This window comes from Papilio machaon, chromosome 8 (genome assembly GCF_912999745.1).
Source record: "Papilio machaon chromosome 8, ilPapMach1.1, whole genome shotgun sequence".
In the NCBI taxonomy this organism is placed as follows: domain Eukaryota; kingdom Metazoa; phylum Arthropoda; class Insecta; order Lepidoptera; family Papilionidae; genus Papilio; species Papilio machaon.
This window is the reverse complement of record NC_059993.1, coordinates 9,093,900-9,106,266: the sequence shown is the minus strand read 5'-3', so window position 1 is coordinate 9,106,266 and position 12,367 is coordinate 9,093,900. Positions and strand designations below refer to the sequence as shown.

The 12,367-nt window shown below is 60.6% G+C and overlaps 2 protein-coding genes across 2 annotated transcripts; both read right to left on the bottom strand.

Annotated features, from left to right (window-relative positions):
• Positions 1-960: 960 nt before the first annotated feature.
• LOC123721206 lies at positions 961-3,318 on the bottom strand. Its single transcript, XM_045679104.1, has one exon. It carries the CDS (start codon positions 3,316-3,318, stop codon positions 961-963), a length of 2,358 nt encoding a protein of 785 aa, XP_045535060.1.
• A 6,469-nt stretch (positions 3,319-9,787) lies between these two features.
• LOC123721205 (spermatogenesis-associated protein 21-like) lies at positions 9,788-11,920 on the bottom strand. The gene has a single exon (XM_045679103.1). It carries the CDS (start codon positions 11,918-11,920, stop codon positions 9,788-9,790), a length of 2,133 nt encoding a protein of 710 aa, XP_045535059.1.
• Positions 11,921-12,367: the final 447 nt, after the last annotated feature.

Here is a 12,367-nt window from a genome sequence, read left to right as displayed (position 1 = left end):
CGCTTCGTCTACGGCGACGACGATACCTTGAGTACTGCCGCCTTGCTGACACGCAGGACACACGAAGACGACCAAGATCTTCCGACCACCAATACACCGCCGTCCGAGCCGGCGGCCGTACCACGCGGGGCATCGCGACGTCACAAATGTGCGTGACCACTTCGTGGAGCCACCGCGACTCGGACTCTACTTCCGTCACGTTCGGTGTTGGGTTCCAGCTTGCGACCAGAGACGCCTGGATCGCCGCTTCCCCGTCAAGTCTTTTGAGGGCCCACCTCGGGCCGATCTCCGACGACGACGCAACGCGCCCGGGACCGGTACCGCCAGGGAGGGGGGAGGCGTCAAACCGGATGTACCTGTGGTCGGACAAAGTCTCCACACCCTCCAGGACTGCCCAGTCCCGGACGGTTCGTGCCAGGTCCGCGCTGGCGAAGGACACGTCCACAATGGAGCCACCCTGCATCCGCACGCATGTGTCCGTGTTTCCCACATTAAGAACGACCAGACCATTCGAGGCGAGCCACTCCTCCACCAATTCTCCTCTCGCATCCGTGGCAGGGCATCCCCAGACCGTGGACTTTGCGTTAAGATCGCCAGCCACAACGATCCGGTTTGGACGGCACCAGGCCAGGACCGAGTCCATTTCCCCTAGGAATGCCTCGAATTCGGATAGTGGCCGGTTTGGCGAGAAATATACCGCGACCACCATCACATCGCCGCACAACGCCGCAACGACTCCTCGACCTTTCCGAGACCTCCTTATTGCGACGTCGCTTGACACCGCGATTGCCGCCAGCCCGTCGTCATCGCCCACCCAGTTGTTTCTCGTGGGAATGAAGTAGGGCTCAGTCACCACCGTAACATCTATCGACCACTGCACCATGCTTTGGATCAATAAATCCTGAGCTCTGGCGCAGTGGTTGATGTTGGCTTGCATGTATTTAGTAGCCGTCGTCGTCATTATTTTGTAGTATTTTCGGTCTCCATCTCTACTTCACCGCTCGGTGGTGGTTGTGCCTGTTGCGGGCTGGCTCTGCTCGCAACAAATACCCTGCTGAACATCCTTTTCTTGGGGGCCGAGCATAACTTGCTCCCCAAGCGATGATTTGATGCTTTCCCAGCCTCCGCACACAGTGTGCAGTGGGGGGCAGCATGACACTCTGCGGAGCGGTGTCCCAACTGGCCGCACCGGTAGCACTGAAGCCCCCGGTCGACCTCCGCAGTACACCGCGCCTTGACATGGCCAGAGTGAAGGCACTTGAAGCACCTTAGCTCCCTTCGTTCAAGGAGCTTCACCCTGGCCGAGACCCACCCGACGAGCAGCTTCCCCTCAACCACCCTCTTGGCGGCTTCCACGGGGCATGAAACCCACACGGCGAATAGGCCGGACCTCTCCTGGCGGAGTGTGCCTACTTTGATACAATTTGCCGCACATCCGCCTTTAGCCGCGACCGCGGCTGTCACTTCGTCTTTTGTGACGGAATCGTCTAGTCCCGCCACTATCAGCTCCGACATTTTAGTTGGACGGGAGACGGTGATGTCGCCCCCGTTCCCGAAGACCTCGCGAAGCCTCTCCGCGAGGAGGTCCGCCTTTGGCGCGCTAGTGGCACCGGGGATTTCGATGATGGACGCCCCGGTTGCCGCCCGCTTAAAGCGGACGCTCTCAATTTCCAAATCCTTGAGGTTCACCTTTTGTTTCGCCTCAGCGAGAGCCTTGGCGTATGTGACCCCTTTCTCCACAGCCGTGGGATGTAAGGTCACCACGACTGCCGAGGTCTTGGGGGCCCGCAACTTAGGCGAGGACTTGGCCTTCTCCTGCCCCTTCTTCTTCGTCGTGGGCGCCGATCTGGTGGTAGTCGGCGCCTTATCTCTCAGGCCCCTCTTAACCACCGACGCCATGGTCTCCTTCATGGAAGCAGGCGCCGGCGGGAGGGGGCGTCCCGTCTCTTGGTTTTTGGCCTTGCCCTTCTTTTTAGCGGCCTTCTTTTTCGTCTTCGCCTTTTGGCCCGGATGGGCGGGTTGGGCCGCGGCAGAAGAAGAAGCGGCGGCGGCCGGCGCTGAAGAAGAGGTCGGCGCCTTCTTTTTTCCTTTGGCGCCGACCTTGATCCAGCCCGATTGGACCGGATCCGGGCGACGCTCGTCAGGCAGTTCTGCCTGGGTCTCAGCCGGTGTGTGGCGTGGACGGCTTGCCGGGGGTGGTCTGGCTTCCGCCTCGCGTCTGTCATGAGCTAGTGCCGGTCTTAGGCGAGGCTCCGGATTCAGGCGCGGCTCTAGCCCGTCTATTCGAGCGTTGAGCCGGTCCGAGAGCCTGCTCAGGATTCGGTTCTCCAGTTCCTCCTCTGGTGATTGCGAGCATGTCGCTGTGGCGGGTTTAGGTGTCGTCCCCGCCTGCGACACGCACGCCTTCAATTCCGCCACTTCCTTCTTTAGTGCGGCCATTTCCGCCTGTAGACGGGAGTTGGCCGCTCGCAACAGTCTCGTCTCCTCATTAACATTCCGTGACGTCAGACATTTTGCCGCCGCCCGGATCTGCGCTACCGCCTCCTTAAGAGCTTTCTTCGATGTGCCTTTCAGATTGTTTGATTTTTCGCAGACGGCCGCCACGGCCGCTGCGCCAAGCTCTATTTGACCGCCTAATTCTGCGGAGCCCAACTCGCCTTCATCGTCCGGTTCAGATGCGGAGGTCTCTGAAAGTCGGACCCCCGCTCTGGTCGACCGTAGCCCCATCGTTAGCTCGGCGACATCTTTCTCCGCCTCCCACTCTAGTTGGCGACGGGTGGCCTCTGCCAGCTCCTGTTTCGCCTTGGCGAGCCCAACGTATTCACCAGTTGTCGGTGGCCGTCCTCGGCCTTTCCTTGTACCTGCCACTTTGGGCGAGGGTCCCGTCTCTGTGTCGCCTGGTGCGGCGACTGTATCCCGGTGTCGTTTCCGTCCAAGACTCCCCCATTGTCCAGGGTGCCGGTCTGCACGGTTCTCCGGTGCCTCAATCTCCATGTCGGAGTCCGACGTGTCACTGAGTGCCGGTAGGTGCTGTCGAGGGGCGTTAGACGCCGCGATCGGAACGCGCTCCAGCCGCACTCTCACCTCCTTTAGTTCGGCGCCATCCAGTGATGGGCGCCTCGTCACTTCTGAGTCCAAATCTTTTGCTATCAGTTCCATAATCCTAGCCTGGGTCGTCGTTGTTGTCGTATTTGAAAGGCAGTCCTTGCCCCCCCCAGAGTACGAGGGGCAGCCCGCGGCCGAAGCCACGGGGAGGGATTCTCCCCCGGCGGTGCCGGAGGTACCCTCCTGGGGTAGTTGTGTTTTGGGAGATGCCATCATTTACTTTTACTTTTTCCAGTGTTGTCGGACACCGGAAACCGCCTTTGGTACAGGGTGAGGTCCCGCACGGCCTTGAAGGCCGTCATCCTCCGACCGAAGTCCGCTGCAGTTTATAGTGCTGCCGCACTCCGATGTTTGCACGACCTGGCCTGATTTGGCCTTACGGAAGACTCAAACCGACCCTGCCGCGCCGAGGGCCTTGAAGGCCCTCCATCCTACGACCCCTCAGGGTCCACTGGTGTTTCCCACGGGCCTGTCCGGTATGGGAGGCCCTGTCCGGCGTAGCCCCGCGGAAGAACACCCCACCACTCCGCACGGCGGCACCTCGGTGCACGTCGCGCCCCGCACCGCCCTGAAGGCGTGCCCTCCTCCGGGTGATTTTTTAGAGAGGTTTTCTTCCTCGCAGCCCCACGCTCAGTGCGTAGGGCCCCCGGTCCGCTCAGTGCGGATTACGGTTTACTTGGCGTCCACCGATCATAAAGACCGGTGGGCGGCCAAGTGTGGTGTTGCCACCGGGTGATTTTTTAGAGAGGTTTTCTTCCTCGCAGCCCCACGCTCAATGCGCAGGGCCCCCGGTCCGCTCAGTGCGGATTACGGTTTACTTGGCGTCCACTGATCATAAAGACCAGTGGGGGCCAAGTGTGGTGTCGCCACCGGGTAATTTTTTATAGAGGTTTTCTTCCTCGCGGCCCCACGCTCAGTGCGCAGAGCCCCCGTTTCCGCTCAGTGCGGATTTACGGTCTACTTGGCGTCCACCGATCATAAAGACCAGTGGGCGGCCAAGTGTGGTGTCACCACCGGGTAATTTTTTATAGAGGTTTTCTTCCTCGCGGCCCCACGCTCAGTGCGCAGAGCCCCCGTTTCCGCTCAGTGCGGACTTACGGTCTACTTGGCGTCCACCGATCATAAAGACCAGTGGGCGGCCAAGTGTGGTGTCACCACCGGGTAATTTTTTATAGAGGTTTTCTTCCTCGCGGCCCCACGCTCAGTGCGCAGAGCCCCCGTTTCCGCTCAGTGCGGACTTACGGTCTACTTGGCGTCCACCGATCATAAAGACCAGTGGGCGGCCAAGTGTGGTGTCACCACCGGGTAATTTTTTATAGAGGTTTTCTTCCTCGCGGCCCCACGCTCAGTGCGCAGAGCCCCCGTTTCCGCTCAGTGCGGACTTACGGGTTTGTTGGCGTTTGGTTCGCGGGGCGAAAAAAGCCCTACCCCAGCAATATGCCGGGGCGTTCCCCTATCCACCACCCGGGGACGCGCCACGTCGGAGTTCACCTCTCCGCCCACTCGGACAACCGAGCAGGTCCGTGGGGGGTCCGTGGAACCTTTTTTTTTTTTTTTTTTTGTAACGAGGGAAAATACACTTCCGTACCCCTGCGCCGGGCAGTGCAATGGCGCAGGGAGTGTGGGACTCGCCTACAGTCGTTCAGCCATACCCACTAAAAACCCTCATGCCCATCTCAACGCGGTGACCCGAGCTTTGTATCAGCTGAGCCTTAACCAAAGCTCGGGCCGTGCGTCTGGCGCTGAGAGCGCCTCACCCTAGGTGGTGAGAGCCAGAGAGGTAGGATCTTTTTTGTCCTACCACCCCAGCCCCCACCGGCGGAACCAACCGGCCCGCCCTCTACCCTACTCTACGTGCCGCAGAGGGGGCTGGAAAACCAGTACCCCCCCCCGGCCTCTCCATCCCACATCCATACATCACCTCACATCTGGCCATGAGGGCCGCAGGGGGCATGGTAAACCAGTACCCACCCACAGCCCCCACGACCTCACCCCACATCCGGCCACGAGGGCTGTAAGATGGGCAGGATAGACCAGTACCCACCCACACCCCCCGCGGCCCCACCAGGTCGCATCGACCACACTAGGCTCACCCTTACCTTTCGCTGCCCTGAAAAGGGCAGGTACTCGGCTTGGGTTTGCCACCCTCTCCTTTGCGGACCCGCGAGTGGCCCCGCAGCCTAACCTAACTAGTCTAGCCTAACTAACTAATCTAATTAGCCTAACTTATCTAACCGACTTAGCCTAGCCTACTCTAAGACCGACGGCCGCGACCTACGACCAATTCTGATGGTCGCGCCGCCCCGGCATCGGGCTTGCGCCCTCCACCTACAGAATCGCCCTCACCTTTCTCTGAGCCAGGTCACCAGTCTGGCATAGACAGATACTAAGTTCGGGCTCATCTCTCAAAAGGCGCTCGCCTTGCGGCGAGACGCCGCCCTCTCCTTTGCGGGCCCACAAGTGGGCCCGCAGCCTAACCTAACTAGCCTAGCCTAACTAACTAATCTAATTAGCAACTAACCGACTTAATCTAGCCTACTCTAAACTAACTTAAGACCGACGGCCGCGACCCACGACCAGAGTGGCTAGATCTGGTGGTCGCGCCGCCCCGGCATCGGGCTTGCGCCCTCCACCTGCAGAATCGCCCTCACTTTTCTCTTAGCCAGGTCACCATTAGGAGGAGATCTGGTGGTTAGGCAATGATACTAAGTTCGGGCTCATCTCTCAAAAGGCGCTCGCCTTGCGGCGAGACGCCGTCCTCTCCTTTACGGGCCCACAAGTGGGCCCGCAGCCTAACCTAACTTATACTAACTAACTAAACTATCCTAATAATGGGCGCTCGCCTTGCGACGAGACGCCGTTCTACCCTACCTATCTTATACTAACTAACCTAACTACTCCCTACTTCTGCGAGCCCACAAGTGGGCCCGCAGCCTAACCTAACTAACCTAGTAGGCGCTCGCCTTTCGGCGAGACGCCGCCCTACCCTAATCTACTAAACCTAACCTTACCTAACTTACCCTAGCTAACCTACCAGTGTTTGGTTCGCGGGGCCGAAGCCCTACCCCAGCCGAAGCCGGGGCGTTCCCCTATCCACCACCCGGGGACGCGCCACGTCGGAGTTCACCTCTCCGCCCACTCGGACAACCGAGCAGGTCCGTGGGGGTCCGTGGAACCTAACCTAACCTAACCTAACCTAACCTAACCTAACCTAACCTAACCTAACCTAACCTAACCTAACCTAACCTAACCTTTTTTTTTTTTTTTTTTTTTTTTTTTTTTTTTTTTTAGTCAGGAAATGCGTTTACGCACGCCTACGCCGGGCTGTGCAATGGCGTAGGGAGTGTGGGACTCGCCGGCCACAGAAGGTGACCGGAATACCCACTAAAACCTGACTGCCCTCTAACGCATTATGGCGGGCGCCACGGGAACGCTTTTGCTTTCTTCCGTGACCCCGCCTGCGTTATCGCCCTGAAGGGGCCTCCCTCTCACGCATGGTTTGTGGGGAGAAGTACGGCGGCGAAACCCCGCCTCCTTCTCCCCACTCTCCTGCGTCTGAGCGGGGGCGCGAGGGGGTTATCCTCGCGCTCTCGCTCCCTTTCCTCCTTCTGCGAAATTACAATTTCGCAGAAGGAGGAAACCGCCTCCCATGACCCCTCACTGCCCAGCATGGCGCGAATTACGCCTGGGAGTGAGAGGTCATCACCAATCGCCGCTACCAGAGTGCGGCGCTCTTCGGACCACGCTGTACATACCTGAAGGGTGTGTTGCGCGGTGTCCTCATCAGCGCCGCACTCGTGGCACGACATCCTCTCCTCTCTTCGTATCCGGTGAAGGTACCGCCCGAAGCAGCCGTGACCTGTCAAAATCTGGGAAATTCTGTATGTTATTGCGCCGTGGCGCCTCCCGCACCAGTCCGAGAGCCGTGGGCGTATGGCCTCTATGGTGCGGGCGCCGTATTCGGCGTCCGCTAGGCCAGCAGCCCACAGCTCTATGGTCGCTCGCTTTCTCTCCGCCCGGGACCGGGCAAGCTCCTCTGGAGCCGGGGCTTCGCCCCGAGCTCTCTGCTCGGCCCGCTCCCGGTACGCTTCGGCCAGCACACCCGCTTCTATCTCCCACGGGGGAGTGCCGGCCAAAGCGCAGGCCGCTGCATGGCCAACCGTGCGGTAGGCCATGCATGCGCGCACCGCAACGATGCGCTGCGGCCTGCGGAGGAGGGCCCTGTTTGACGCGTCAAGGGCTTCTGCCCATATCGGCGCGCCGTACAGGGCCATACTGCGAACGACCATGGCGTACAGTCGTCTGACCTGTACGCCCGGACCTCTTAGGTTCGGGAGGAGCCTGGCGAGGGCGGAAGCCGCGCCGACGAGTCGGGGGGTTAGCGTCCGGAAGTGATCTCCGAAACGCCAACCCCCATCGAGGATAAGGCCAAGATATTTGATCCGGGCCTTAACCTCGACCTCGTCCCCGTTGATCCGGAGGGTCGCTCCTGCGGGCACTCTCCACCTCGGCCCTTTGAAGCAAAGGGCTTCGGTTTTGTGGAGTGCCACGCGGAGTCCGAGCGCCTCGATCCTCCGGACCAACAGGGTGGCCCCGGCTTCCGCCCTCCTCTTGACTTTCCTCCAGGTGGTGTCCCGGACGGCTATCATCGTATCATCCGCGTAGCAGATGACAGCCATCCGGGGCAGCACCTCCCCGCGGATGGCCCAGTCAAAGCCGATGTTCCACAGCAGGGGTCCTAGGACGGACCCCTGAGGAACACCGGAGGCCATCCGCCGCTCCTCTCTTCCCTCCCTCCCCATGTAGGACACTACCCGCTCTCGCAGGTAGTGTCCCACAATCCTCCGGAGATAGAGGGGCAGTTCGTGAAACCGAAGTGCCTCCTCTATTACTCCGAAGGGGAGGGAGCCGAAGGCGTTGGCGATGTCAAGTGACACCGCCATCGCCCCCTGTCCTCTCTCGGCCGCATCCTCCGAGAACCTTTTCAGGGCGGTCAGAGCGTCCAGGGTGGATCGCCCGGACCGGAACCCGAACTGATTCTCGGAGAGCTGCGGCCCTTCCGTCTCCAGATGCTGGATGATCCGGGAAGCCAATACCCTTTCGAGCAGCTTCCCGGCCTCATCCAGCATCACGAGCGGCCGGTGGCCGGAAGGAGAGTCGACGGGGTGACCCTCCTTCCTCAGCAACACCAGTCGCCCCTCCTTCCACACCCCGGGGAAACGCCCCTCCGCCAGACAGTCGTTAAACAGTCTGCGGAGGCGTTCCCCGAGGTGTTCCAGCGCAATGTGCAAAACCTTGCCAGGCACTCCGTCTGGCCCCGGGGCTTTGCGGGTCCCCCTGAGCCGGCCCGCCGCCCTGGCCATTTCCTCCTTCGTTATCGGGGGTGGGGCGAGAGCGGCGGATCGGTTCAACGGCTCGATGTCCGCCGGCATGTCTCTTGTCATGCGCGGTGGTACAAAAGAAGGGCTATCCGGGAACAGCCCTTCGACCACCGCGCTAAGGACCGCCGGCTCCATCGTTTCCGTGGGGGGCGCCACCTTCAACTTCGCCCGCACCATGCGGTATGGGCGCCCCCACGGGTCTGCGTCTAGGGTCGCCAAGAACTCCGCATAGGCAGAGTCCTTGGCGGCCTTGATCGCACTGGAGAACGCCTTCTTTGCCGAGCTCAGCTCGGTGTGAAGGCGCTCCAGCTCCTCCTCTGTTCTGTTCCGCCGTCTGCGGCACCGGATGAATGCCCGTCGGGCGGCGTTACTGGCGGAGCGCAGGGCGGCTAGGTCCTGCGACCACCAGTACACACCTTCCCGGGGCGCGAAACCACGTCGCGCCCTGGGCATTCCGGCGTTGCAGACGGCGGTCAAATCTCGACGAAATCTCGCCGCCCTCTCGTCGACCCCCACCGTTTGGGGGGGTTCCTCCGCCCATGCCCGGACGATGGCGGCTTCTTCCGCCAGGTCAGGGTCGAGGCGTGAGAGCTGCCACTTTGGGAAGCCCTCAGCGCCTCGCCGTCCTGCCGTCGCCGTCCGGGCCTGTGACCCCTGGGGCGCGGTGGAGACCCTGAACCGGATGTACAAATGATCGGACAGGGTCTCCACCTCCTCAAGGACACGCCAACACGATATGCGTGCACCGATGCCGGGGGTCGCGAACGTGACGTCCACGACTGATCCCCCTTGTCGGCGCACGCACGTGTTGGCGTTGCCTTGGTTCTCCGGAACTAAGCCGATCATGACGGCCCAGTCCCGGAGAAGCGCCCCTTTCAGGTCAGTGATGGAGGACCCCCACGCTGCGGACTTAGCGTTGAGGTCCCCCATCACGATGACCTGGGCCGGTGTTGCTCTCTGCACAACCGGCTCCAGGCCATCCAGGAACCTCTCGAATTGCCGGAGGTTCCTGTTTGGGGAGAAGTAGACTCCTATGAGTACTACTTCTCCCCAGTTCACCGCCACGTAGCCCGCTCCTCGCTCCCTGAGGGAGAGGGGTTGCGGGTTCGAAGGCGGCGCCACAATGGCGACTGATCCCTCTGTGTCCCCGAACCAACTGGGTTGGGGGGGGACAAAGTAGGGTTCAGCCACGACCGCAACAGCAATTCTCCACTCTGCCAGGCACTGCATGAGCAAGTCCTGTGCCCTGGCAGAGTGGTTGGTGTTCGTCTGTAGTAGGTCGAAATGCAGGTGTCTTGGCATTAAGATACCTGCATTTCTTCCTCCTCAGCCATACGGCTGCCGTGCTGTTGGGGCTGAGCGCGAGGCACTCTGCTCGACGACGGGGCTTTGCCCTTCACCGACGGGGGTGTGCACTTGGCACCCCCCATCACATGTGAGTGTGGGCGCCCCGTCGTTGCACACACGGTGCATTTGCAGGGGGCCTCGCACTCTGCCGACTTGTGTCCTTCACTGCCGCAGCGGAAGCAGAGACGCCCGTTCTCTGTCTCCGCTGGGCATAGAGCGCGAGTGTGGCCCAGCATCATGCATTTATAGCAACGCAATGGCTGGGCCTCCACTGCTTTGACGGTGGCCATCGTCCATCCGATGGCCACTCGTCCCGCCTTCACGACTGCCTTAGCGGCAGTCGCTGGGCACTTGACCAGGGCGGAGCCTCCGCCCCAGAAACTCGGCCTGATATTGCCTACTTTCATGGAGGTGGGGGGACACCCGCCGACCGATGCCAGTTGGGCCGCCACTTCCTCAGTGGTCACCGTGTCATCCAGACCGGTGATCCTGAGGACGGCCATTTTGGTTGGGCGGGTGATGTCCGCCCAGCTGCCTACTGCCTCCACCAGGGCGGCGGCGAGACGGTCCGCGGTTTCCTCGGGGGTGGTCCCCCCGACCTCCATCAGTTTGGAGCCGGTCATGCTCGTTCGGATCCTGACCGACTCCAAACCGAATTCCCTCAGGGAAATCGAGGACCTGGCCTTTGCCAAGACCTCGGTGTATCTCGCATCAGTCGTGGCCCCTTCCGCGGTGGTCATGGTGGCCCCTTTCTTGAGGGTCACCACTATGGCCGCGGTTTTTGGGGCAACGATTTTTACGGCCTTTGGTGGGGCCGGGGCGATCTGCCGGGTTGTTCCGGTTGAGGGGGGGGAATTAGCAGCAACAGCCGCGTTTCCCCTCTTCTTCCGCCGGACAACCTCGGACCAGGAGTTGCCCGCAGTCCCCGTCTGGGCTTCCCCCTCTCCGCTTGTTCCAGCGGTTGGGGGGGGAGGGGTCGCATCTGCCTGTCCTGCCCCCTGTTTTCCCTTGGAGGGAGGAGGAGGCGGGGGGTCAGTCGGCCGCTTTGCGGCGCCTTTCTTCGGCGCCTTCTTTACCGCCCTGGGTGTGGGCGCCTGGGGTGGCTGGGCTTCCCCATCCACCTCCATGGCACCCTCCACGAGCCCCGACCGGGACTTGTGACGGGGCGGCGGCGGCTGCCGTTGGTCGGCACGCAGAGGGGGCCTCATGACGGGCTCCGGAGGAAGGCGCATCTCCAGGTCTTGTAGGCGGGCATTGATCATCCCGCCTACCGACTGTAGGAGTTGCCCCTTCATTTCCTCCATGGCGCATCTGAGCACCTCCTCAAAGTTGGGCTGCTGGGGCCCTGTCGCTTCTCTCGGGGCTGCAGCGGACTTCCGCTGCGACTCCACGTACGCCTGTTTGAAGGCACGCAGCTCGTTGCGGACAATATCCAGCTCCCTTGAAAGGCGAGCATTGTCCGCGCGGAGCCTACGCTGTTCTTCTTCAGGCGTTATGTCGCGAAGGCCCTCGACCGCTTCAACAACACATTTAGTGGCCCGGTTAATTTGCCCCCACACGGTACCCTTTAGGTGGCCGCTCTTCTTAATCTCCTCCTTTATCTTTTCTACACTTTTTAGAGCCTCCTCGGCGAGGGCCTCGACCGTGCCCCTGGATAGGGCGTCGGGGGTCCCGTCGTCAGAGGCTTTTGCTGAAGCCACTACGGGGCTCGCTATCCTCCCGCGTGGGCGGTAACTTGGGTCGGGATCCTCCCCCTCACTGTCCCCCCCATCAGCTAAGTAGTCTTTAGCCTCCTTGAGGAAGCTGTAAACCCCTACCGGGCGCCTAACGCGGCCCCTCGTCGAAGACGAGGCCACTTTATGCGCCACGGCCGGGGCGTCCTCATCCGCGGATGTAGCGGCCAACGGCCGTTTATGGGTCGTTCCCGTTCGGAACTTTAATGTCAAGCCCGCTGACCGCGGCTTACCTCCCTTATTTTTCCTTGCGGCGTCCTCGGTGCACGCGGCGCCCGCGGCTCCCAGTCGGCGCCCAGAGGCGCCCTCGTCCTCTGAACACGTGTAGTCCGACATGGAGGTGTCCTCCCCCATGTCGTAAGCCGCTTTGGTTTGGTCGCTCATAGCGATCGTAGACTTTTCATAGGTAAAGTTCTACAAACACTAAGATACGCACTTAAACACTAAAAAACTAAACTATTTGGTCTCTGTCCACCCTAAAAACTATACCGGTCGACTTGTCTCACTGAGACGCATCTCCCGGTATATCACACGTCGAAATCGAAACACTTTTTGGAATTTGTCGTAAAAGTGCCACGCCCAAAACGACCGTTACAACACTTAAACACTAAAAACTTAACTAATTTGGTCTCTATCCACCCTAAAACTATACCGGTCGATTTGTCTCACTGAGACGCATCTCCCGATATATCACACGTCGAAATCGAAGCACTTTTTAGACTTTGACGAAAAAGTGCCACGCCCGAAATAACCGTTAAAACACTAAAACACTAAAAACTTAACTAATTTGGTCTCTGCCCA